Below are 25906 nucleotides of genomic sequence, written 5' to 3'. Positions count from 1 at the left end.
GCATGAAACTAACCTGTGCTGCCTCCAATACAAAACACTCTTTTCTACTTCTGCATAATGCAAACATGGTTTAGATGCAATGAATTCCCAGCTTGAGTGTGCATAGGGAAGGGCGGGGGAGACATGCACTGCCAACCTATCTCTAACAAAAACTCAAGGAGCTTCCCCTCTCCTAGGCAGGAGTAACCCACAAAGAGGAGAACTTGGCCCATAATCCTCGGTGTTGTTAGGTACAGTCCTTCTCTTTCTACCCCAGGAGATTTATCGGCAGTGCTCACTTTTCCCGGTATTATTTTAGCTGCTCTTTATCATTATCCTGATCTTGATCTTTACTTCCTGCAGGAATCATTCAAACTTCTCTTAAACATGTTAAAGACACAATGCAAGGCAGAGTTCAGAATCAGCCTGCGCTTTGTGTGTTTGTTGTGCTCTGTGGGGCTGGAGGAAGAGTGGTATGGCTTGGCTTTGCTCTTCCTACCACATTTTACCAATTCTGAGTAAGTATTCCTGTTTGTTTGCCTTCTACTTTTTACTTTCTGGTACTGATTTTAACCTCAAATCTTTAAGCACTCCCTCATTGGCTACTGCTCATCCTATCAATCTTCTTTTTCAAGTAAACTAGTATATTTCACTGTAGTTATGGTCTTTTACTGCTCTCCAGCCACCTCCTACATGAGTAAATTATACTTCCTCCCATTGCACCCACCTTGCTAAACTGATTGATTTCAGAAATTTTGGGAAATGGGCCTGGTTTTGCTCTCACTTAAGTCATTGGCAAAACTGCCACTGGCTTCTGTGGAACAGCATCAGGCTGTAATACCCTTGTATTGCCAAGTTCTGCAATCGTGTCTTCAACTGATCGTCTCCTGTGCTAACTTCAAGAGCTCAAGAGCACTGGTTCCAAATTTCTCTATTATTTTCATTTTCTGAAAATGTTCCTCACGATCAGGAGTAGAGCTGGGCCAGCTTCTGCTTTGGTTGGAGTCTGTCCTTTCTGGATCCACAAGTTACCATCACATTAATTTAGGAAACTTATTTAATAATATGGTTGGCTGTATTTATTACTTACCAGCTTTCTGTGTAGTTAAAATAGTTTATTAAGGCCTAGAGAGCCCAGAGAATTGGTCTAGAAAATTTCTCCTCCCTCTCTTTCTCTCTTGGTGATCTTAAGCAGATACTCATCATTTCTTTTTGTTTTTCATTCCTTGTATGCTCTACCAATGAATTTCACCATCATGCTCTTTGTTCCCATTGTCACTATAAATAGTTTTGAAATGTAGCTCTTCTGAGTTTCTGCCTCTACTCTCTCATCTGTATAGATTATACCCATACAAATTGATGTTTGGTTGAGATTAATCATTGAAGGTATGCCCAGTAGAACACAATAGGATATATCCGATGTATCTACTTGTTCAGATTTGACTATATGAATATATTTTAATTTTTTTTCCAATTAACGATGAAAAGAGAGAGTGCTCTGTTCTCCCCTCACTTAGCAGATATAACACCCATGGTATGCAGAGGAAAAGAGGGCCCCTAGCAACACAAGGAGGAATAGTACCATGGCATGTAATGTCATTAATCCTCAACTGATTTTTCTTTAGAATTTAAATTGTAGACCAATAGTGACACCTGCTGGAATTTTGTAAAAAGGGTTATTTAAATTAATAACATAATATTCCACAATCCATTCTCTAACAGTCTTCTGTTAATTGTGGGATTTTAAAGTAAAATAAAAGGAGTACTTGTGGCACCTTAGAGACTAACCAATTTATTTGAGCATAAGCTTTCGTGAGCTACAGCTCACTTCATCGGATGCATCCGATGAAGTGAGCTGTAGCTCACGAAAGCTTATGCTCAAATAAATTGGTTAGTCTCTAAGGTGCCACAAGTACTTCTTTTATTTTTGCAAATACAGACTAATGCAGCTGTTACTCTGAAACCTAAAGTAAAATAGGCATTTTCTGACCATTTTTTGTCAAGTCTTTACTTAATATTTGATGCCATCAGGGCCTGCTAACAAAACTTTGCAATAATAGGAGAATGTGTTTTAAATAATTTTGACTTAATCTACAAGGTTTTTTAATGGTCCCCCCAAAAAATCCAAAAATAAAAATAAAAAGGATTTGGGCCACACATGAATATAATGATTTTTTAAATGTAACTGCATTACATATTTTAAAAATATGTATTTATTGAAATGAATATGCAAAAAATGTTGTATAGATTCTACTAAATCTAGCAGGGCTTCTATTTTACAAACATAGGAAATGCAGTGAAAGTAATGAGAAATTTTATGCCATTGTACCTAGTCAAAAATTCAATTTTGTAAAAAGTGTCTGGGTGCAATTTCTCTGTAGAAGATTGTCTCCTGAGTAATCTAAGCTACAGACCTCAGGGTTCTTCTGTCAGTCTGCCAGATGCCTGGATTCAACAATGTATTAAGCACATGAGCAGTCCCACTGACCTGAGTAGGACTAGTCACTGGCTTAAAATTATCTGCGTGCTTAATTGCTCTGGACTGGGGCCAGAATAAGTAGCACAACAATCATCATCATAGATCGAATTAACTCTTCTGTTCTAAAACCCTACATTCACTACGCATAACATTCTGAAACATTTGTCTTTTGAGGTGATGTTTCTAATAGTTGTTGCTCAGAGTTTTGTTTTGTAAGTTTCGTAATCCATTTGTGTTATGCAGAAGTGGCAAAGACACTGTTTTGTGACTGAAAATAGCAGAGGTTACTTGTCAAACTTCGCACTTGCCATAGGCTCTGGGCTGGGTCCCCAGCTAATATAAATTGTCAGAGATCCATTGAAGTCAATGGAGCTATGACAGTTTACACCAGCTGCAGATACGCACTTAGTTTTTAGTGAGGGCTCATGTTTTTGATGTATCTTAAGACATTTGTTTTACAGGTGACAGTTAAAGATGACTGAAGATGCACTATTATAATTACTGTGTTGAATGTATGATGTGTCCAGAGTTGCATCTTCCCATACCGATTTCTAGATTTCAGCAAAGGCAAAATACTATGTAAAAAGACATCTGGTAAGCATAACAGAGATCACTAACTTTGGAAGAATGTTCATTTAGTGATTGTCAACACTTGGAAAGTACCACATGCTAGAACACAACTTGGAGAAGTCATGACAACTAATCCTGTGTTAAACACTCAGGGTTAAATCTTGGCCCCATTGAAGCCAGTGGCAGAAAGCCCCTGTCTACATTGAGTGCTAAATCATGTTTAACGCCGTATTAGTTACCATGACTGCTCAAGGTCATGTGCTAACACAATGTAATTTCCCAGTGCAGACAAGCCCTTAGGGTGAAATTAACCCTGGACAAAGTCCTAACGCAAGGACGATGTATCACATTAGTCCCACTTAAGCCTTGTTTTGAGAACCAATTGGCCTTGCACTGGACTTTGGCACAGGGGTGAATTTCACCCTTTGAAAACAAAAGGACTTTGTTTGAAATAAGTCCTTATTCCAGAAGTAATGCATTGGTTCTGGTTGTTTTTCTATGTCATTACAGTGCTTATGAAAATAAAGTACTAACAGGCAGTCCTCAGACATAGTGCAATGCAATCCCTTGATGTGCAGATGACCCCACATAGCTCTACTGTTAGATTGTATAGGCTGGATCATTCAATCCATTTACAAGATTCCTGTTGATTTTAATGGGAACTTGGGAGTTCCACTCTACTACAATACAGATTTTATTATGATCCCTCACTCAGGGTTTTGTGCTGCCACCCATCAGTATTGTATCCAAGTGACTTCCATGTAAAATCAGTTAGCAATAGGTTCATTAAGGAAAGACAGTACACTCTGAATGTTACTAGCTTTGATGTAATGCAAATGTTAAATATGCTCAAAGCGTTTCTTGTAATATCTCATGCAATTATGGTAACTTAAAATATACTCTTTAAAATGTACCCATTTTATGTATTTATGAGTTCACTCATGAACTCAATAACACATTTAAGAAAGAATTGCTGGCACTTAGACATTAAAATACCTTTGAAATAGATTTTAATTCTGAAAGCTCTCATTTCCCATTTGAAAGCTCATGTCAATCATTACAGTGATTTGTATTAAGGGCATTTTAATGTCTACATAAATGGACAAAATAATGGCTCCCTTAGTTTATGTCAAAATAGTTACATAAATTCACTATGAATCATCTTAATCATAGAATATCAGGGTTGGAAGGGACCTCAGGAGGTCATCTAGTCTAACCCCCTGCTCAATGCAGGACCAATCCCCCATTTTTGCCCCAGATCCTTAAATGGCCCCCTCAAGGATTGAGCTCACAACCCTGGGTTTAGCAGGCCAATGCTCAAACCACTGAGCTATCCCTCTCTAAATTAACTTATCTAACCAAATAAGAAATATTGAGAACTGGCTAATTCCTGCAAAGACCCAGTCTTGCACTCTTCATTCAGGCACAGGCTAATAGGAATCTGTTTAGGCAAGGGAGAAGTCAAGTACTGTATGAGCCCCAGGTAGCTATACTAACACTATTAAAAATGGCTGCTATGCTGTGTATTGAAGTGTGATGGACTGAACATTAAAATACGTCAGAAAGTAACACAGTAATTAGAATGATAGGTTCAACTTCTATATTACCCTATTTATGATCCTTCTGATCTTAAGATTTTCAGCTACAAACACCCAAGGGATTGCATTTATACCTTGGAATAATAACTATTTTCTGCACTTCAACCCAGGAGGACCTAATGATGAAAATATATTGACAGTTCCACCCTTTGGAGACTGAGTCAGCTAGGCCGAGTACCAGGAAAACATAAAACAACAATCTGATATACTGGTGTGGCTTTCAGTAACGTCCATTCCTAACTATTCCAAAATGGAAGAAAAGGGCTGTATCCTAAAATTAAATTAAATTCCAAGTTATTTTCTCTGTGTGTTATCACTAGCTTTGTATGGGTTTAGTTGCAAATATTCAGCAAAGTTTTACAGGGAGATTTTCTAATACTCTTATAGAGCTGTTCTTTATTATTCATTAATACTGATGTTGAAATTGAGTCCTGATCTAATATTTACCTTGAATGGTGCACAAGGAACTGTCAATATTGGATTTTGATGATGTTTCGTTTAAAATACAATCCATGTGTGATGACTCCATTCCTAAATCTTAACAATCTAATAATGCAAACGTTTGCTGTAGGTTACTAGATATTGCATTACATGTAGAGTGTCACCAAAGACCCACCATTGCTTCATTGAACAGCTCAAACTTGAAGACAGTAAGGGTCTGTCTACAATAGGAGAATGGGTAGCCTTTCAGGACATATTAACTAACATATTTTGATGTAGTAGATATAATGTTGATAAATATAGTCCTGTTTCAAAATGTGTTAACTGGTGATGGTCCACCCTAGGGGGAAGCCCAGGATGATGTGTGACGAGCAAACACATTTTAAAGGTGTTAAACCCTTTCTACACAAGTATAAGTAAAAGTAGGTTAGCTAACATTTAAAAACACAACCTAGTTTCTTAGTCTGGATGGGCTTTAAGTGAAATACTTCAGCTAAGTCCTAAATGTCACTGTCCATGATTGGTTCCCACAGCTGAGTCGGCTCTGATTCAGAGTCCAGTGATGATGTCAGTGGGAGTCTTTCCATTGATCTGAAGATTCACCACAGAATAATCTCTAGGGCATAATTGCTAAACCTTTCCCTATTTTTTCCCACCCTCTCGTCATAGAGACAGTGTCATTTAATCATAGACTTTAAGGCCAGAAGGGACTATCGTGATCATTCTAGTCTGACCTCCAGCACATTGCAGGCCACAGATCCTGACCCACCCACACCTGTAATAGACCTCATAACCTCATAAATTTAATCACAATTTAAAGACTTCAAATTACAGAGACTCTGCCATTTACTCTCGTTCAAACCAGCACATGATGTGTGCCCCCATGCTGCAGAGGAATGCAAAAAAACAAAACAAAACAAAAAAAATGGGTCCCTGACAATCTGACAGGGGAGAAAATCCCTTCCCCACCCCAAATATGCTGATCAGTTAGACCCTGAGCATGTTAATGAGATCCATCAGCCAGACACCTGGGAAAGAATTCACTATTGTAACTGAGAGCCCTCCACATCTAGCATCCCTCTCCAACTGTTGGGGATATTTGCTACTAGCCATCACAGATGGGCCACATGCCACTGTAGGCAATCTTATCATACTATAGCCACCATACTTATCAAGTTCTGTTATCATTGTTGTCAAGCAAACCTCAGAGCCACTGAAAACTCTACATGTGGGGTCACCTAGGTGGCAAGTAGGATTTAATAACTATGCAGAGTGGCATAATTAACATCACAATGGTGAGCTGTGCTCCATATGAAATGGACACTTTGCAGGGGTTTTACAGCGGATTTTCATACACAGCAGTGATTCTTTGGGTTCATGAAGGAGAAATATTAACATGGTAAAAATCAAGCTATATTATTTTCTCCTGGAAATATAGTCCAGCCCATTCTCCCAAACCCTTTGATAAAATATATTTTGGATTGTTCATGGTAATGCCCAACCAGAAAGGTATGGCCAATACATTGATGCAACCCTACCACCATTCTCTCACACAGAAAGAACTCAGATCTCCTTTAGTTTCTTCACAAGACATGCACAGCAGTACCTCTGGAGAAGCATTTGGGGCTTTGACACACAGATGAGTTCACCCACCAGCCCTCTTCTGTTCCTGCCTTTTCCTAACTACTCCAGCCTGACAAAAAGAGATTCACTACAATAATCAACAGGAGTTTGCAGATTTAGGGATATTAGAAGGTCTCTCCCTTCCACCAGCGCAGGAGTCCCTACGGAGAGTTCCTCTCCTTTGCTAACAGATTGGGTAGAAATCAATGGCTTAACTTGCTCCAGCCTTCTGCAGGCTGCTTCCTGTTCTCGGACACAGCGGGCGCCACTTAACCTGCCCATTTGGAGTTCTTCCACATAAGGCTAATTCGTGTTCGGCCTCATCTGGGCTCGTCAAGACGGGGCTTATTATGGCTGATTCACCAGCGTGTTTGGGTTTTCCCCCAAGCTTAGCCTTTCCTATGATCATACCTAGAAGAAAAGCTTTGCTGCTAAGCAACCACACGGTTCCTGTGAGTGTAAGGAATAGCAGCTTTCTCTACAGTTCTCAAATCTGACAAGTAGCTTAACCTTGTAATAACAACGCCGTAGCCGTGTTCTCCTGCCTCATTAATGCATGGCGAGGCTTTCGATGATGCCTGAGTTCTGAAAGAGTGTCACCCTCCGCACATATCGGGGTGTGTGGGGAGCTTAAAGTTCTGACTTCACACCCTGGGGAAGCAAGTGTCTGTCTGTCTCCTGGAGCGCTCTTGGGCTTTGCTTGGAGCTTGGACTGGGAAAACACAAGAACTCTGTTAGGAAATCTGGAGAAGCTCTGATGTCACCTCAAGAGGCAGCTGCACACACAAAAAAGCCATTATAGAAAAGCCCCATCCTCTGCCCTACAGCATGAGGCTCAGTTAGCTTGGTGGTCCAGTGCCATGTCAAGGCTCCCAACAGCCGGATATAACTGCTGTGTGTTTGTTCAAGTTGCAACCCTGAAGCAATAGCATAAATAGGAGTTTTCAGCAAAGGGCAAACGCAATTTGCCACGCGTAAGCTTCAGAACCCTGGATAGCAATTCTGCTATTGCGATCAGCATTCAGAGCTGGCTAGATTCCTTAACTCTGGCTGCTTCCCCCTCGGCTTTTTATTCGCCTTTCACTTGTTTCCTTTTCGCGGCGTTAGTCCCCATTTCTCTTTCCTTTTCACTGCTGCTTAGCATCGGCTGCATAGTGTCAGGGAAGGGATTGCACCAGTGTTGGCCGCCCATGAGGCATACGGGTGGGTGGGTGTCTTAGTCCACTCAATTCTAGAACAAGAATGAGGCTGACTTCTTCGGATGGTTTTGCAAAGTTTATTATTCTGCAAAGTTTATCGTTTCTTGATATCTTGAGCTGTCCTGAAGGGGAAAGGGGTGTCTTAAAAAACTTCAGCCAGGAAAATGCAGAATTAATTATATTGTAAGCTCTATGTGTTTGCCCGGTGCCTAGCACAGAGGACGGATGCTGAAGGCGGCCTGGAGCGCAAAGAAAACAATAGTGATTAATAGCTAGAATAAAACTTAAGAAAAAGGCGAGGCCATATTTCAAAGTGCCAGACATGTAAAGGGCATGAAACTCCTTAATTTAGCCCTAACATAGAATGGAAACCAAAAAAAGGAAAGCTCCTCTGCTTACGATTCCTCGGACTGTTCCTGGGGGGTTGGAGCAGCTTGGGGCACCAGGAGAACCACAGCTGTGTGTCCTGTCTCACCTAGAATTCGCCCCCAAAAGCCGGACACTTGGAGTCGGGGAAAAGGCAGCGGAGGCTGAGGACTGAGACGCCTGCAATTCTACAAAAGTGGGAGTTAATATACGAACGACCCAGCCCCCTCCAGTGTCTCAGCGTTGGAAACGTGGGGTTGCACTGAAGTAACAAATCATAGAATATCAGGGTTGGAAGGGACCTCAGGAGGTCATCTAGTCCAACCCCCTGCTCAAAGCAGGACCAATCCCCAATTTTTGCCCCAGATCCCTAAATGGCCCCTTCAAGGATTGAACTCACAACCCTGGGTTTAGCAGGCCAATGCTCAAACCACTGAGATATCCCTCCCCCCAAAAGTGGAGAGGCGGGGTGTTTGCCCCTTCAAATAAGTCAACTGCAGAGGTGGTGGGGGCAGAATTAACCCGAAATCGTCTGACTCCGAGCTTGTCTTTTCCGATGTGGCTGATTGATCCCCTTAGTAATGTTTATTTTGTGTCTCTCTCTCTCTTCCCCCTCCCACCCACCCCTCCCTGCTCTAGTCTCCAAAGGCTTCCAGGCTGTCCCTCTCACTGCTTCCAGGCTTTTCTCTCTTCCCTAACTCCTTCTTTCACCCTTGGCTTTCAGCTCCCAGGCTCTACCCTAACTTTGCCACCACCCTTCTTCCAGCTTTGCCAGCTGCCCCTCTGTCAAACATCAGCCCCTTCCCAATAGGGACTCTGGTCTCCTGGGGGCAGGCTGCAGCCCCCGGCCAGCTGTGTGCCTTACTAAAAGGCCGCTTGGCCTGCCCCGCGTTACACAGCTGCGTCTTCTGGGAACGCCTGCGGTGCCAAAAATGCGAAGGAGCCGCGTTCAGGAAACACGGGACTTTCCCAAATCCGTTCAGTGCTGTGAGTACCACTTCCTCAGACAGGCTCCCCTCCCTCTCTTCCTCCTCCTCCTCCTGGGGATGCCTTATTGCATGGTGAGACCTTTGTCTACATCGAGAGAAACCCCTGGCAGCTAATATTAACGAGATTTTAACACTACGATCCTGGCTGTAATTGGAAGATTGAGGTGTGTGGGTGTGTGGAGAGGGAATGGCATAAATATTCAAGGATAAGAGCAATGACAGCTTAAATCATTCAACTCCCCTTGCTCGCGAATGGCAGAAGCAGGGCTGTTGTGATCTGTGGTAGCAGCATTCCCCATAGTTCTGTGTTTGTGGGTACAGACATGAAGCTGTTTACGATGGTGCTTTTCGGTCACTATCTTGCCTCCTTGTGCCAATGAAAACGGAAAGAGAGCTGTCATAATTACCAGGGCTGTTTGTGATCTCTCTCTTTCTCTCTCTGTAACCAGGGAGCCCTGACTTCAGCTCCTGAGAAGTCGGAGGAAGTGACGTGAATGTTATTTATGTATCAGGTCAATTTCAGTTCCAGGGAAATATTGCGTCGTCCTCCCAACTCCTGTCCCGACAGAGTGGTCACAAAGTAGCAACACATTTGCAAGTCCTGAGCAGTCCGTTGCAGAAGGCGCTCCATGGCGAGCCTTTAAATCTGTGTCCTGTTGACAGGAGTGTGGTTTCCTTTGGAACGGTGTCTGAATGCAATACGTTATGTACCTATGTTTCCCGGAGACGAATACAGTATAGAGCAGGAAAGAGCCATTGATTTCCACTTTGGTGCATGGTTTACCGGTTGCCATTTATGCACAAAACAGTTTTGCACATTCTGGCAAATAGATCCGATTTATTTCAAGCTTCCTGCTACGCGGTAATTTATTCGAATAGAGGCGTTTTGCCATACAACAAGGAACCAGATAAGGGGGAAACACGTCCCTGCAATTACCTAAAAGCGCCTATCCCTACCCATATAAAGACGATCGAGATTTAAGGGAGCCTATTAAAATGAAATCCAAATATCGAACACGCAGTCTTCGCCTCCCCGTGCAGCCCCTCCCTCCTGCCCCCAGCACACCCGCTTGTTTATCCCAGAAAATCTCCTCCCGCCCCGGGGAGGGAACAGAAGTTGGATCCATGGAACTCTCCACCCATTTCCCCTCCCCAGTCTGTTGACACAATGTGTTTGTTGCAGATGTGGCCCCAGGTGTAGCCTGCCTGAGATTCACACAAACACGCGTGTGTGTCACCATCTGGGAACTGATTGGGTTTAGGGGAAGGGGAAGGTCGCCTGCCAAGGCAAGGTGTTGTGCGGGGACTGAGCGAGGGAGAGAAGCTGTTTCCAGAGGCGTCTGCTGTTCAGCCTCTGGCATTCACGGTTCATTTCTCATTTACTCCGGTCTAGTCCCTTCCCCCCTTCACGTGCTGGGCTGTTGCTCTTCCCTACCCATAACAAGAGCACGGGAAGGCCGGGTGGACACACATCGCGGGCATTCTGGTGGTGGCTAAAAGGAGGAGGGGGAATCAAGCCAGAGGAATATACAGTAAAATAAGCATCCTATAAAAGCTCGGGACGCATGCGCATGGCTGGCGAGCCGCCGTCCCTGGGTGAGGAGCCCACTGCTAACGGATGTGATCAAGGCAAAGATTTCCACCTAGCTCCCGGGACTGATGGTGAAATTGTAAGTACTCTCCAGCGCTGAGCCTGGACTGCCCAGGGGCTCGGCACGTGGGGAAGCGCCCGGGGCTTTGCCTTTCCCTGGCTCGGTTTGTAAAGTGTATTTGGGAGCATGAGAATAACAATCGGCTGTTTCCTGGTCTGGGGCAGCGAGAGGCGCTTCTGGGTGGCACTTGCTGTCCCTAAACACGGGGGAGGGAGGGTGTCTCTTTGGATCGCTTCTCTCCTCCCCGCACCCCCATTGTAGTTTGCGGGGTTTCCACGCGTTTCTTCCATTGTGTGCCCAGGGAAGCCTCCTTCGGTTAAAGAGCAGGATCCCTCGCTGCGGCAGATCGTTGCATTGTCCCTGGCAGGGAGAGGGGGATCCGGGGGTGTTTACACGCAGAGCACAGGTGCGGCGCTGGCTTAGGTGTGATCTCACGCGGGCGGCGAGGGCCGGGGGCCAGCATGGAAGCAAGGGCTGCCCTGGTTCCTGGGGCTAGACCTGGCGGGCCAGGGGAGCTCGCTTCAGCCTCTGCAGGTGGCGGTGGGTGGCTGCACTGGCCAGGGTGTGAGGGCCAGGGGCCGTGTCCGCCGCGCGCAGGGCTGGCCTGTGGCGCGGAGCTCGTAGACCAGGGCGGCGGGCTGCAAGTTCGCTGCGGGGAGGCGGGGAGGCTCGGGCGGGCGGGCGGGCGAGGGCCACCCGGACGGTTTCCACAGGCGGGGGGCGCAAGGCGCCTTCCTTGGGCAGCCCTCCCTCGGCGGCTGGGGAGGGAGCCGCTGGGGAGCAGGCGCCCGCTGCACCCCGGAGCCCGCTTGCTGCGAGGGCAGCGGGACCTAGGGAGGCTCCCGCCTAGTGCAGGCGCTGCCCGTCCAGGGGCTGCCTCGGCGGCTCCCAGCGCCGGGAGTGCAGGGGAAGTCCCGCCTGGCGCAGCCCTGGAGCGGGGATGGTCCCTCCGGTGGGGGAGGCGGGGGTGAGAGCGCGGCGAAGGGGACTCCGAGAGCGCAGCCGCGGTGCCCATGAGGCGCCGGAGCGAGCCCCGCCGTGGGCCAGGGCCCACCCGCCCGGAGGGAGGGACCGTGCCCCCGGCGCGCGCTAGGAGGGAGGCGAGCCCCGCGGCGGGAGCGGTGCGCGCTCTGTCTGGCAGGCGGCGTCCCGCAGGGCGGCTTTGCCCGCCCGCCGTTCCGGCGCCGAGCTGGGTCTTCGCGCCTCACCCAGCTGGAAGCTGCCGGGCCGGGGCAGCCCCGCGCCGCCGCCGCAGCGTTTGCCTGCCACCGCGCTCCTCCTGGTCCCGAGCGCCAGGCGGCGCCGTTTGGCCCCAGCAAAGCAGCCAGGGAAGGAGGCTCCCGGACGGTCCACTAACCCCCCCGTGTCTGTAGCTGAGGTAAGGGGGGGAGGAGGTCACCCCCCATGGTGCTGTTTTGCCTTGAGTTTTCCAGGGACGAGGGAACTGGTTGAATGACACCTCGAGAATCCTACAAAGCCCAGAGAGTCCTTAGCCTCCTCTCTCCAGCAGCAGTCCCATGGAGTTAAGTGACAGTCACTAGGGTCTCTGCCCCGGAAGGACAGCAAGGCCTGGCCCTTTACCTAAGTGCCCACCCACCGCCTGAGCCCCAGACTAACGCAGTTCGTACTAGGGATGTCACAAAACAATCAAGTGATAAAACAAAACAAAAACATTTGTTCCAGGGCGAACAAGTGTTCCCATGTTTCCACCGTCACAGACCCTTTAAATGAGGTTTACATTCTGCGGGCAAGAAAACAGACCTTTTTGCTGAAATGGGTCGTTTCTGTGTCATTAAATAGAGGGGAACGGGTAATGAAAATTAGACGACTGCAGAAGTTAAATATGATTATCTTTGCACATGCCAGTAGAAATTACAGTAATTTAATATAGAGGTAATTTCATCTATACAGTTACTCCATTATTTCATTTTTGTTGTTGCAAAAAAATGCAAGACAAAACTGTATGCTAGATGGTCATTTGTACAACTCAAAGACATTTAGGCTACTTGCATATCACTCACTTTTCTGTACCCAGTGTATCCACAACACACTTCCACTGGCTTCAGGAGTCAATAGGGCTAAATACTGCTAGTGTCAATACGCTACATTACTACTATACAGTATGATGGAAGCCAGTACAACCCACCACCCAAATGTTACGATGCTTGTCAATTTAAAATGAGGAATGAGGGTGTGTTTCTAAACTCAGAATGAAATCCCAACTGAGAAGTATGTTCAAGCCTCCTGGATGGTTTGAGGAAAACCATATAGCTATACTACCCTCAAATATTATAACATGCTACAGAAATAAGATATGGGCAATCCTATTTATCCTTGATTCTACTTACCCATATCAATATCTCTATGCATATTACCACCTGCATTTGAAATCATTATGCATGGAAGCACTACTTTTTTCTAAGTCTGTAGTTTCACTTCAAAAATGTCATTTCACACACACATACTCTTGAAGCAAATGGTCTAATTTTCAGAAATAACTAGTGATTTTGGGTGTCTCAGTTTTTGGCTGCCCAACTTGAAACACCTTCAGTGGAGTTTAATTTTCAGAGCATGGAATGCTCAGCACATCTGAAAATCAAGCCTCCTTAAGATATCTCAAGATGGGCAGTCAAAAAAATGAAACAGCTGAAAAATCACTAGATGCTTCTGAAAATTCACACCAATCTTTCAGGCACTAAGGAAATTTTATCCTCTGGAAGCAGTGCTTCTGGGAATTATGGCTGAAATATGGTAGGACTAGTGGATAAGCAAAGTCACAGTTATCAAAATACTCTATCCAAGGATTGGTGGACCCTAAATTTCTGTTTAGGGGCTGGATTTTGAACTCTTTAGAGTGTTGCAAGCCATTTGTTTGTATGAAGTCCACAAGCTATTATCACTTGATTTATTTTCTTATGTTACACAAACAACAATTCTGGACCTGATTCTGATCCCATATCAGGTTTACACTGGTAACTTAGTGGACTTCAGTGATGTTACTCCTGTGTTTCCCCGGTGCAAGCGAGATTAGACTCAGGCTTTCTGTGTCCAATGTAGCTACATATATGCAGGAATTTTATAGTGTGGTCAGATTCCATTATGGTACAATCTGAAGTGGATTGCAACGATCAGATCCAATAGGGAATGCTGTGTGAATCAATATTTAATGCACTACAAGATGAGTCACCCTGATGCAAACCAGCTTTCAGACCAGTACAGTGTCAGTCAGTTCCTAACACAGTTCAATATGAGTCAGATCCAAGCACCTAGTACAATATATGACTCACTGACTAAAACAGCACCCTGTGATTCCAATACCCAGTATGAGCTGTCAAAGCTTCTGTGTGAAATGAGTCAGTTCATAGTACAGTAGAATGGGATTTTTGGGAGGCCATTCATAATTATGCATGATGTGACTGAGCACTCAGTAGGATATGGTATGATGGGAGTCAGAAGAGTATATCAGGTTGAATAGTAATCTACAATGTGCAAGAGTTCCATCGTTTGTATAGTAAAGTGGCTTGTAAAATATCAAGCTGAATGAACATTTTTTAGCCAACTGTATTAAAAAAATTGAGGCAAATGTTTTCATTGGATATGAAAGCCAGAAGTAGGAGACTTGGCAAATTTCCTTGCTGTTTTACATGTCACGTGGTAGATCCTCAGCTACTGTAAATTGTCAGAGCTCCATTAAAGTCAACTCCAGTTGTCCCATGAAATAAGTCAATGGAGCTATGACAATGTATACCAGCTGAGGATCTGCCCTGTGGTGTATAAAAGGGGGCCGACTATGATTTACACTGCTCTGGTATTGTGAAGAGGCATTGAAGTGGGAGGAAATTATAAAATTACTCTAAAGCCCCTTTGCACTCCCAGAAGGGTCTAAAGTAGCCTGAGTGTTAAATGAGAATCAGGCCATAGATATTTATCACCTACCTTATCCACGGGTATATCTGTGTATGTTGTTTTTTCTATATGCACAATATATTTAAGATTCTATCTCCAAAGGCTAACATAATTTCTATTCATTCTAGCTGAACTGTCACATAGATATGTGTTATAATAACATACTTTCACTCATGTCTCATGCAACAGCTGAAGCCCAGAGTGAAGTTTTGAGTTTACACAAAACTGGTGCAGTATGTGTGGGGCATCCTCTCAAAACAGAAACACTGAGACATGGAGAAAACCTGGTCTACATAGGATAACATATTTCTTAGAAAGAATGGCAGGTTTTATGTAGAGGACAGTTTCAGTGAGAGGATTGTTATGAGAATATCAGGCTGATCGTGCAAGGTGCCTCTTGTAATGAAAGCATATCACACTCAGACCCTTGCTAGGATCAGGCCCTAAACTGTAAGTGAAATGTGTACAGTTCCCTGTTACTGTGTGGGTGTGTTACATTTCTAAGTGTTCTCTTTGAAATGTAAAGCAACACTTTAATCTGTATAAATGAATAGAGCTCTTCATAAGGGGCTGCTACTCTGAAAAAATAAGCCACAGATGAAGGCACCCAACCTAGTTTCTCTCCATCTATAAATCACTTTATATAATACTTCTGAGTTTCCCCTGAATCCCATATAAAGGGAGACTATTTTCTTTTGTAATCACACTCACTGATCTCCTCTTGGTCACTGATCCAATTCTATTCCAAAACCCTCTTTAATGCAGCATCCTTGGTGGCTGCTAATATCACCTATACAGAAAGCTGATGTTGTTTTCTTCCATTCCCACCACCTCAAGCCACCTAATTATCACTGCTGTGCACCATAACTCCAGTTGTACAAAAACAGAAGTCCCAAGTTTTTTTCCATCTCTAGCTCATCAGAGTGACTCAAGGTGTGTGTTTATTAACATACATGATAACTACTCTTAATTTAAAACATTGCCCTTTTTGATGCAGAAAGCTTATTTGTCACATTAATCAATGGAGAGGAAGTGGAGTCAACATCAAGCTTTCTATGGGCCCAGTCCTGCTCCCGTTATGATCAATTACAATCTTACACTGACTTCAGTGAGAATATGTTCCAGCCTTAAACACTCCCACATTGCAAGTATATAAAGCAAGGCTTTTGAAAGCAAGATTTACCTTGAACCTACACCCACTCATAACTTTCTTGTGACAAAGGTAAACAATCACAGAATCACTTTCTTCTAACTCATTGATGAGCACCATAGAAAAGCCTATGAATAAAAATAGTGAATGACAATATTCATAGTGGGCCTGATCCAAAGCCCATTGAAGTCAATGGGAGGTTTTCCACTGTCTTGATAGGCTTTGGATCAGGTCCAGTACAATTATTGAAAAGTTATTGTACTGTGATTATGGAAATCTATGCACTCTGATTGGCTGTCAGCCATTATTAGACACACAAAATGCAGAGAACTCACATACTGTATAATTATTATAAAACAATGCAAATCAGATCCCCAGAACCAATCAGAGTTCAAGGAATGGCATAATTAGGGAAGGAGCGGGGGAGGAATATTGTACTGAATGCTTCAGTAACTGTACAACATCTTTGCATTGTGGCTAGCTGAGAAAATTCCATTTTGTTGCAATATGAAACAAGGGAAGGATTATGTAATATAAAAGCCTCAATCATTTTTTTCAGTGCGATTTTGATTTTAAAAATCTGACCTCTGACTATTTATACTGCATTTATTCCTCCTTTGGGTGGTGTAGGGAGCTCACATTCCTGTTACAGAGATTAGTAAATACTATAAATGTAATAACTCTCTCAACCAAACATCATTTAAGCAGCTTTTAACCAAAGATACAACTTTCATTCCTGATCTTTGTACTCATTTACTCTATGTCCAAAAGGTTAAACATAGAAGTGCCCACATAATCTGAATGTCATAGAGGCATGCAATAGGGGTGGAGAGAGGATCATATCCAGTATCTCAGCATTAGTGCTAAGGGCTTACATTTTAGCTTTATTTTCAGATATGTATTTGGCTCATTTTAACCCTTGACTGATTTTTAGTAACAATGAGCAGCCAGCAGTTGATTATTGTTAGTTGCATTTATACATACTACCTATCTTGATAGGAAACATGGATATATCAGATGATTTTTCTTTATACAGTAGACGCTTGTTTGCAGAACACCTTGTAAAAGCAACTACCACTTATGAGCAACATTTCCCTTGGGAACACTTTCCCTACTGTGCATTGTCCACTCGATAACAGCAATATAACCATCGCATAAGAGCAACATATGTGGCATTGTGACATCACATCCAGGGGTGGAGATTGGGTGGGGGACTCCATTGTCATTGCTGGCTGTTTAACATCTGCCTCTGGACTTAGCTGCTCGCCCTGATTCCACTGTGTGGGACCAGAAGCACCAGCCAACCAAACAGGACTCTCTGGACAAGCTTACGGTGGTTCATGTGCCCCCCTGCTGAACTGCCCATCCCACAGCCTGTCCCTTTTTACCTGCCCCCAACTCCTGTTAACCACCTGCCACCGCCCCCGCTGGGGCATCGGCAATGGAGGGCACTGGGGTGACCTCTGCTGCTGCCATGCCCACCGCCTCCCCAGACTCTAGGGGAGCCCCCCCAGCCGGTGGGAAAGGCCAGGGCAAGAAGAAGGGGAAGGGCCCCGCTAAAACCACTAGGCCCTCCGTGGCAGGGGCCACCCCCACTGCTGCGGCCCCGCCACCGACCACGGCATCCTTCCCCTCTGCCCCCTCCACCGGCTCTGCGGGTGTCCCTCTCTCACCCCCCAGGATGTATGCCCGGGCAGTGGCAGCCCCCCCGCCTGCCGCCTCATCATCTCTCCCACCCACCGCCTCCCCCACCATCAACAGCGGCTGGGGCCCCTTCCCCACCATGACAAGGAAGCACCGTGTCTGATGCCTCCTGTTGCCTGCCTCGCCCCACGTGGAGACCTATGTGCGGGTGTTGGCGAGGGTGGTGGGGCCCTCGGCCATTGTGGCGGCCTCCAAAATGTATGGGAAGGTCGTCTTCTTCTTAGCATCGGAGGCTGCCACCCAGGAGGCGGTGGAGAGGGGCCTGGAGGTGCGGGGGTGGGTCTTTGTCCCCCTAGAGCCGCTGGAGGACCTGGGCGTCCGCCTGGTCCTGATCTCTGTCCCTGCTTTTCTTCCCAATGCTTTCCACCCTGGGGAAACCTGTTTCTGTCATCAGCCCTCTCCCTTTGGGCTGCAAGGACCCCACCCTCCGTCACATCTTTTCCTTCCGCGGCAAGTACAGCTTCTACTGCCGTCGGCAGCGCGTGACGGAGAGGCGCTCGAGCAGTCCTTCCTAGTCCCCCACCAGGGGGCCCGTTACCGGGTGTATTTCTCCACGGGGGAAGCCCGGTGCTACCTCTGCTGGGCGTCAGGGCATGTCCGGAGGGACTGCCCCTTAGCCCGGCAAGGAGGGGCACCTGGGATCCCCAAGACCCGGCAGGACATCGGCCCCATCATTGCAGATGCCCCTGGCCGCTCGATACCTGAACCCACCCCCCCTCCTCTTCGGACCACCACTTCTCCCGCTCAGGCCCAAGGAGCACCTCCCCTACAACGCCCAGACGAGCGTGAGAGCCCCACCCTCGCTGCTGACAATCTGGCGGGGCCTATGGAGGAGGGTGTGGCAGAGATACCACCAAGCATGGGAGAGAGCCTGCCCCAGGGAGAATCCTCCCTCCCTTATGCCGCCCCATCCCCCCCCCTCAAGTACCTGAGCCATTGCCTTTACCCCCTGATATGAACCCTGCTAACCAGCCCCCAGATGATGCTGTGGAGGGCTGGGCCCTAGTCCAGGGGAAGCGAGGCAAGCGGAAGGCTTGAGCTCCGCCTCATTTACCCGAGGCGGAGGCCCCCAGAAGACCAGGAATGGGGGCACTGATGCCGAACCTTCCGGTTTGCCCATGAGTGCGTCCCATCTACCGGTGTTAGCTGGGAAAGACGTGGTAGCACCGGAAGGTAGTGTCTCCCCTCCACAGGAGACCCTCGCCTCTGAGACCCTCGAGGAAGCCCCTTCTGTCCTGACACTACCCGAAGCCCCCGTGACCCCCAGGCAACTGTCGTGGCGGGTGCCAGCAGGGAGAACCCCGGGGCGACGAAAAGTGTCCTCTCCTCCATGTTCAAGGAGATTGAGGCCCTAGATCTGACCCCGGTCGCCCAGGGGGAGGATGACCTTTTGCCAGCAAACCTCAATTTGGGCAACCTCACTCTACCCCTCTTTTCCCCATGCTCCCTCCCCCTAACTGCTGCTTCTGCTCCCACCTCCGAGGAGCCCCTGGACTCCTCCATCGACCCGGCCGCTGATGGCACCCTGCTGACGACCACCGAGCCTGCTCAGGTGACAGCTGGAGCCACGCGGCCAGGACACGAGCTGCCAGGGGCACCCCCCGTTGGTGCGGAGCAATTGATTTCCTTCCCGGGCGGCAGCCCAACAGAAGATAATCCATCTCCTGATGCTGTAGCCGCTAAATCCACCATAGAGCCCGTGCCCGGTATCACTGAGAGCTCCCTCCCCACCCCCTTAACCCTCAAACGTGATCGGGAGGTGCCACCATCCAGCTGCTTGCCTCCCGAAACCCAGAACCTCGCCTCTGCCCCTGCCCCAACCCCTACCCCTATCCAATCTACCTCCTGCGATGTTATCGCCGCCCCCGGGGCTGTCTCCTTCCCTTGTCCAACCGATGACCCCCAGGGAGCGGCCTTTGCATTCTCTTGCCCCGACCCATTAGGGGCTGTTATTTTCCCTCCACCACCCCCTATCGCCCCAGGGCTTGAGGTGGGCCTAGAAGCTCCAGCCCATCAGGCACCCCGTTGGGGGTCCGCACCCTGCTTGCCTGTTTTAGTGGGCCACAGGGCTGCACCAAGGGCTCAGCCGGCGAACAACCACCCCCCCCCATGAGCTGCGAGGAGAGCTGCGGAAGTTTTTAGAGGATGTCTGTGGCCCCCGCAACAAGGTACAGCTTGCTCTCCAGCGATGGGGGGATTTTTTTCAAATCCTCCGGGCCACAAGGGCCCTCATGGGGGAAGGTAAAGGGATAGGGAAGCAGGATGCCACGGCCTACTGGTGGGTCCGCGTCTTCCGTGACCAATTACTCACCTACAGGATGTGTCAAGGACTGTTGCGTGTCCCACTGGGGAATGCGAGCCTCCCTGCCAGTGAGGATCCCCCCCCGGCCCTCCCCATGACACCTCTCACCATCGCAATGTTGAACACCCAGGGCTGTAGGATGGCTCTCCGCAGGTCCCAGGTGCTCTCCTTCCTTCGGGAGGGAGGGTATTCTGTGATTTTCCTGCAGGAGACCCATACGGATCCGACTGCCGAAGATAGTTGGCGGCTGGAGTGGTGGGACAGGGTCTACTTTAGCCATTCCACGATTCGGCAGGCTGGAGTGGCAACCCTGTTCTCCCCCGACCTACGGCCCAAGGTGCTAGGGGTCACCGAGGCTGTGCAGGGTCGCTTGCTGCATCTCCGGGTCCGTATAGAGGGGCTCGTGGTTAACCTCATTAATGTCTATGCCCCGACATTGGGCCTGGAGTGGCTGCAATTCTATCAGCAGGCGTCCGCCTTCCTCAGCGCCTTAGATTCTCACGAGTGCCTGGTCCTGGGAGGGGATTTTAATACCACCCTTGAGGAGCAAGACCGCTCGGGGACCGAGCAGTGACCGGCTACCGCGGACACCCTCCGGGAGATAGTTGAACATCACTCCCTAGTGGACATCTGGCGTGACCACCACCCAGATGACACTTCCAAGTTCACCTTTGTCCGGGTGGAAACCCATCGATCAAGCCATTCCTGGTTGGACCGCATTTATTTATCAGGCTTCCATCTCTCACGAGCCCACTCCTCCAGCATTCGGCTGGCCCCATTTTCTGACCATCACCTAGCCACCGTGACAGCCTCCCTCTGTGCGGAGAGGCTGGGGCCGGCCTATTGGCATTTTAACAACAGCCTGTTGGAGGATGAGGGCTTCGTGACATCCTTCTGGGAATTCTGGCTGGCCTGGCGAGGGCAGCGGCATGCCTTTCCCTCGGCACGGCGATGGTGGGACCTGGGGAAGGTGCGCGCCCGGCTTTTCTGCTGCGACTACACCCGGGGCACCAGCCAACGGAGAAATGTGGCGATAGAGCAGTTGGAACGGGAGGTCTTAGAGCTGGAGAGGCGTCTGGCCGCCAGCCCCGAAGACCCACTCCTCTGCGGAGCATGCTGGGAGAAGCGGGAGGAGCTTCGGGCCCTCGAGGACCATCGGGCCAGGGGCGCCTTTGTTCGATCCCACATCCACCTCCTTCGGGAGATGGATCGCGGCTCCCACTTCTTCTATGCCCTGGAGAAAACGAGGGGGGCCAAGAAACACATCACCTGCCTCCTGGCAGAAGACGGCACCCCCCTCACGGAACTGGCGGAGATGTGTGGGAGGGCCCGAGCCTTCTACGCAAGTCTTTTCTCTCCGGATCCAACCGACCCTAGCGCTTGCAGAGTGCTTTGGGAGCAGCTCCCTATGGTCAGCACGAGCGACCAAGACCGGCTAGAGTTACCTCTCACTCTGGCCGAGTTCTCAGAAGCCCTCCGTTGTATGCCCACTAATAAGTCTCCAGGCATGGACGGGCTGACCGTGGAGTTCTACCGTGTGTTTTGGGATGTCCTCGGCCCAGACCTAGTCACCGTCTGGGCCGAGTCTCTGCAGAGCAGGGTCCTCCCTCTTTCATGCAGGCGAGCTGTGCTCGCCTTATTGCCGAAGAAAGGGGACCTCCGCGATTTACGAAATTGGCGTTCAGTCTCACTCCTCAGCACGGACTACAAAATCGTAGCAAAACCAATCTCGCTGCGGCTAGGGTCTGTGCTGGTGGACGTGATCCACCCAGACCAGACCTACACCGTCCCGGACCGCAGTATTTTTGATAACCTATTTATGGTTCGGGACCTTTTGGAACTCAGGCGTAGAGACCGTCTGTCGTTCGCCTTCCTGTCCCTAGATCTCCTACTACGTTCCATAGGGTGGACCACGGGTACCTCCTGAGCACTCTGCAGGCATTTGGCTTCAGACCCCAGTTTCTGGGTTTTCTCCGCGTGCTGTACACTTCTGCAGAGTGTCTGGTTAAGCTCAACTGGACCTTGACCGAACCGGTTAGCTTCAGGTGAGGAGTACAGCAGGGGTGCCTCCTCTCAGGCCAGCTGTACGCTCTGGCAATCGAGCCCTTCCTCTGTCTCCTACACAGGAGGTTGACAGGGTTGGTGCTGCGGGAGCCGGAGCTGCAGCTGGTCCTGTCGGCGTACGACGATGACATGCTCCTTATGATCCAGGACCCCGGCGACTTGGCGCGGGTGGAGGCTTGCCAGGCCATCTATTTGGCAGCCTCCTCCGCCCGGGTCAACTGGGTCAAGAGCTCTGGCTTGGCGGTAGGAGACTGGTGGCAGGCAAGCTCCCTCCCATCCGCGCTTCAGACCATCCGGTGGAGCACGGGTCCGCTGCTCTACCTCGGCGTTTACCTTTCTGCCACGCATCCCTCTCCGCCGGAAAACTGGGAAAATTTAGAGGGCGGGGTGATAGAGTGGCTCTGGAAATGGACGGGACTACTCCGATGTCTCTCCCTCCGAGGGAGAGCGCTGGTGCTTAATCAACTAGTCCTGTGCATGCTCTGGTACCGGTTCAACACCCTGGTCCCGGCCCTGGGTTTTCTGACCAACCTCCAGACATCGATTCTGGGGTTCTTTTGGTCAGGAATACACTAGGCCCCTGTAGGTGTTCTTCGTCTACCCCTGAAGGAAGGAGGACAGGGCCTGAAGTGTCTACACACTCAGGTCCGTGTCTTCCGCCTCCAGGCCCTACAGAGGCTCCTCTATGGTGCAGGCAGTTTGGCGTGGAGCACACTGGTGCACGCCATCCTGCACTGCATCCGAGGGCTCCGATATGACTGGCAGCTCTTTTATCTCCGTCCAGGAGGTCTTCCGCGAGACCTCTCTGGGCTGCCAGTCTTCTACCAGGACCTCCTCCGGACTTGGAAACTGTTTTTAACGACCAGATCCATAGCGGCCACCGAGGGGGTAGATCTCCTCGCGGAGCCCCTGCTACACAACCCCCATCTCTGTGTGCAGGTGGCGGAGTCCCACTCAGTGCACCAGAGCTTGATCCTGGCAGAAGTCACGAGAGTCGGAGACCTCCTGGACTACAACTAGGGAGACTGGCTGGATCCCCTGACACTCGCCCGGCGCATGGGGCTCTCCAGACCTCGCACCCCCCGGCGCGAACTTCAGGAGGCGAAGGCTGCTTTGCCGCCCACTGCTCGAGCTTACCTCAACCGGGTCCTGCTCTAAGGCACGCCCCGCCCACCCTCTACCCCAGGCCCGCCAGACCTTTTAATTGGACCCCTGCCCTGCAGACCCAATCGACCCTCTCACCCCTTCACTGCGAGCTGGCTGCATGAACTGCAGCCGGTACGCTTCCAAACCGTGCCAAGGAAACATCTATACACGCTCGTGCTCCACACCCTTCACGCCCTCACCCTAGTGTCCCGCCCCGACACAAAGTGGTGAGACCTTCTGCCACCTTTGGAGGGTGAGCAGCCCCGGTAGGCCAGCCTATATTCCACCTTGGTTCCGAGGCCCGTTGGGGACATCAGTTGGCGGCTCCTTCATGGAGCTGTAAGCACGTGCATGTACTTGGTGTGGTTCATCCCCATCCCAGATACTTGTCCCTTTTGTGGTGTGAGGGAAACCCTGGCGCACGTATATTTGGAGTGTGCCAGGCTGCAGCCCCTGTTCCACCTCCTCACAAATCTCCTATTACGTTTTTGGTTGCATTTTTCCCCTCACCTTTTTATTTATGTACTCCCCATCCGTGGCCTCACAAAGTCGTGGGATCTCCTAGTTAACCTCCTCCTGGCCCTGGCTAAAATGTCCATCTATAAAACCAGAGAGAGGAGGTTGGCCGATGGAGTTTCCTGTGACTGTGGGGCCGTTTTCCGATCCTCGGTCCATTCATGTATCCAGGCAGAGTTCCTCTGGGCGGTGTCCACCGACTCCCTTGATGCTTTTGAGGAGCGGTGCGCGCTGTCCGGGGCTCTCTGCTCGGTGTCCCCGTCCGGGTCCCTTTGTTTTGACCCTTTGATTGGGGGAGAGAGTAAGGGACCCCAGCCCCAGCCATTGCTGCTGCGGACACCACCACCTTAGAGGGGTCCTTTCACATGTGGGTTCATGTGCCCCCCCCGGATTGTCCACCCCACAGCCTGCCCCTCTTGTTGGGCGCTTTCAGAGGAGGGAATTGTTGGTGATACTGGGCGTGGCACCAGGTAACTCGAGGGGGTGGCAGACCTTGAGAGTCGATGAAGCCCCCTCGTTCTGGGCCACCAGGTAACTCGGAAGGGTGGAAGACCATGCGAGTCGAGGAAGTCCCCCGCTCTGGCCCAGGCAAGCTTGAACACTTCCCTCCCCTGAAGCTAATGAGAAAACAATTGTGACTGGTTGCTGTGTTACACATTGCATATGCTGCTGTTTTTACTTTGTACGTGTGTTATGCAAATAAAAACATCTTTTGCTTCAAAAAAAAAAATTAGTCTCCGATAGCCATCTGGCCCGACCTTGTCACATATCCCCCCCTCTGCTCAATACTACGGGGTTAGGTAACTTGGATGTCAGGCAGTGTACTCATGACAAGCCATCTGCATTGCCATGGTGGCTTCCAGCCCGGTGTTGTATGGTGAATTGAAAAGGTTGTTGGGACAGGAACCATCTGGTCACCCTTGTGTTCTTCTCTTTATTTCGCTGCATCCACTGGAGGGGTGCATGGTCGGTCACAAGGGTAAACCGTTGTCCCAGAAGGTAATAACGTAGTGTTTCCATGGCCCATTTCACAGGTAGGCATTCTCTTTCAACCACGGCATACTTCTGCTCTCTCAGGAGGAGTTTCCTGCTGAGGTAGAGGATTGGGTGTTCTTCATCTCCAACCATCTGCGATAGGACCGCCCCCAATCCTACTTCAGATGCATCTGTTTGTAAAATGAATTCTTTGTTGAAGTCTGGGGCTATAAGCACGGGGTTACTGCAGACGGCTGTCTGTAGATCCATGAATGCTTTCTCTGCGGCATCTGTCCACTTCACCATGTCTGGACCCCGGGCTTTTATCAGGTCTGTCAGGGGACTCGCTCTGGTAGCAAAATGGGGAATAAATCATCGGTAGTACCCCACCACACCCAGAAATGCCCGGACTTGCTTTTTCTGATTCGGCTGAGGCCAATTTTGGATAGCCTCTAGTTTCTTTAGTTGGGGCTTGACCATGCCCCTTCCTACAATGTAGCCAAGGTATTTAGCCTCAGCTAGCCCTATAGCACACTTGGCTGGGTTGGCTGTGAGGCCAGCCTGTCTTAGTGTGTCCAGAACTGCTTCCACCTTTCCTAAGTGGGTTTCCGAGTCGGGGGTGTGAATAATCACATCATCCAGGTATGCCACTGCATAACTAGTATGGGGCCGTAGGAGCTTGTCCATAAGAGCTGGAAGGTGGCAGGTGCCCGTGCAGTCCAAAAGGAAGAACAGTATATTGAAACAGACCCTCTGGTGTAGAGAATGCCGTCTTTTCTTTCGCATCTTTGGCAAGGGGAATCTGCCAGTATCCCTTTGTTAAATCAATGGTGGTCAAAAATCGAGCATTGCCCAGGTGGTCAACTAACTCATCGATATGGGGTATGCATCGAATTTGGATATCTCATTCAGCCAGCAAAAGTCATTACAAAACCTAGTGGTGCCATCGGGTTTGGGCACCAACACAATTGGGCTTGACCACTGACTGTGGGACTCTTCGATGACTCCCAGCTCCAACATCCTTTTTACCTCTGACTTGATTTCCTCCCTTTTTGCTGCTGGGACCTGATAGGGCCTTAACGTTACCTTTGCCCCAGGGTCTGTGATAATGTGGTGATATGCTTCGGTGGTCCGGCCTGGTTTGATTGAAAACACGTCCTGGTATCGGTTGATCATCTCAGTTACCTCCTTCTTCTGGTTTGGTGTCAGATCAGTGGATATCCTGATCTGCTCCTGCATATTATTTC

At 49.0% G+C, this 25906-nt stretch overlaps 1 protein-coding gene across 4 annotated transcripts in view; it reads left to right on the top strand.

Annotated features, from left to right (window-relative positions):
• The window catches only part of RGS20 (regulator of G protein signaling 20), a gene marked incomplete at its 5' end in the record, with an annotated part of 73697 nt that overhangs the window by 13825 nt on the left and 33966 nt on the right, over positions 1-25906 (top strand). The window contains one exon of one of the 4 annotated variants that reach the window (XM_084619655.1): positions 10553-10914. The exons of 1 other annotated variant lie outside the window; for it this stretch is intronic. In XM_084619655.1, coding sequence (XP_084475781.1) covers positions 10810-10914 — 105 coding nt within the window. Of the gene's footprint in view, positions 1-10552; positions 10915-12175; positions 12275-25906 lie in introns of those variants that run through there. 2 more of the 4 variants (XM_084619657.1, XM_084619659.1) reach the window with 2 other exon arrangements.

The sequence above is a fragment of the Lepidochelys olivacea genome (assembly GCF_965140295.1).
Source record: "Lepidochelys olivacea isolate rLepOli2 genome assembly, chromosome: 2".
Classification (NCBI taxonomy): domain Eukaryota; kingdom Metazoa; phylum Chordata; order Testudines; family Cheloniidae; genus Lepidochelys; species Lepidochelys olivacea.
The sequence above is the reverse complement of the archived record's forward strand: the minus strand, read 5'-3'. Positions and strand labels throughout refer to the sequence as shown.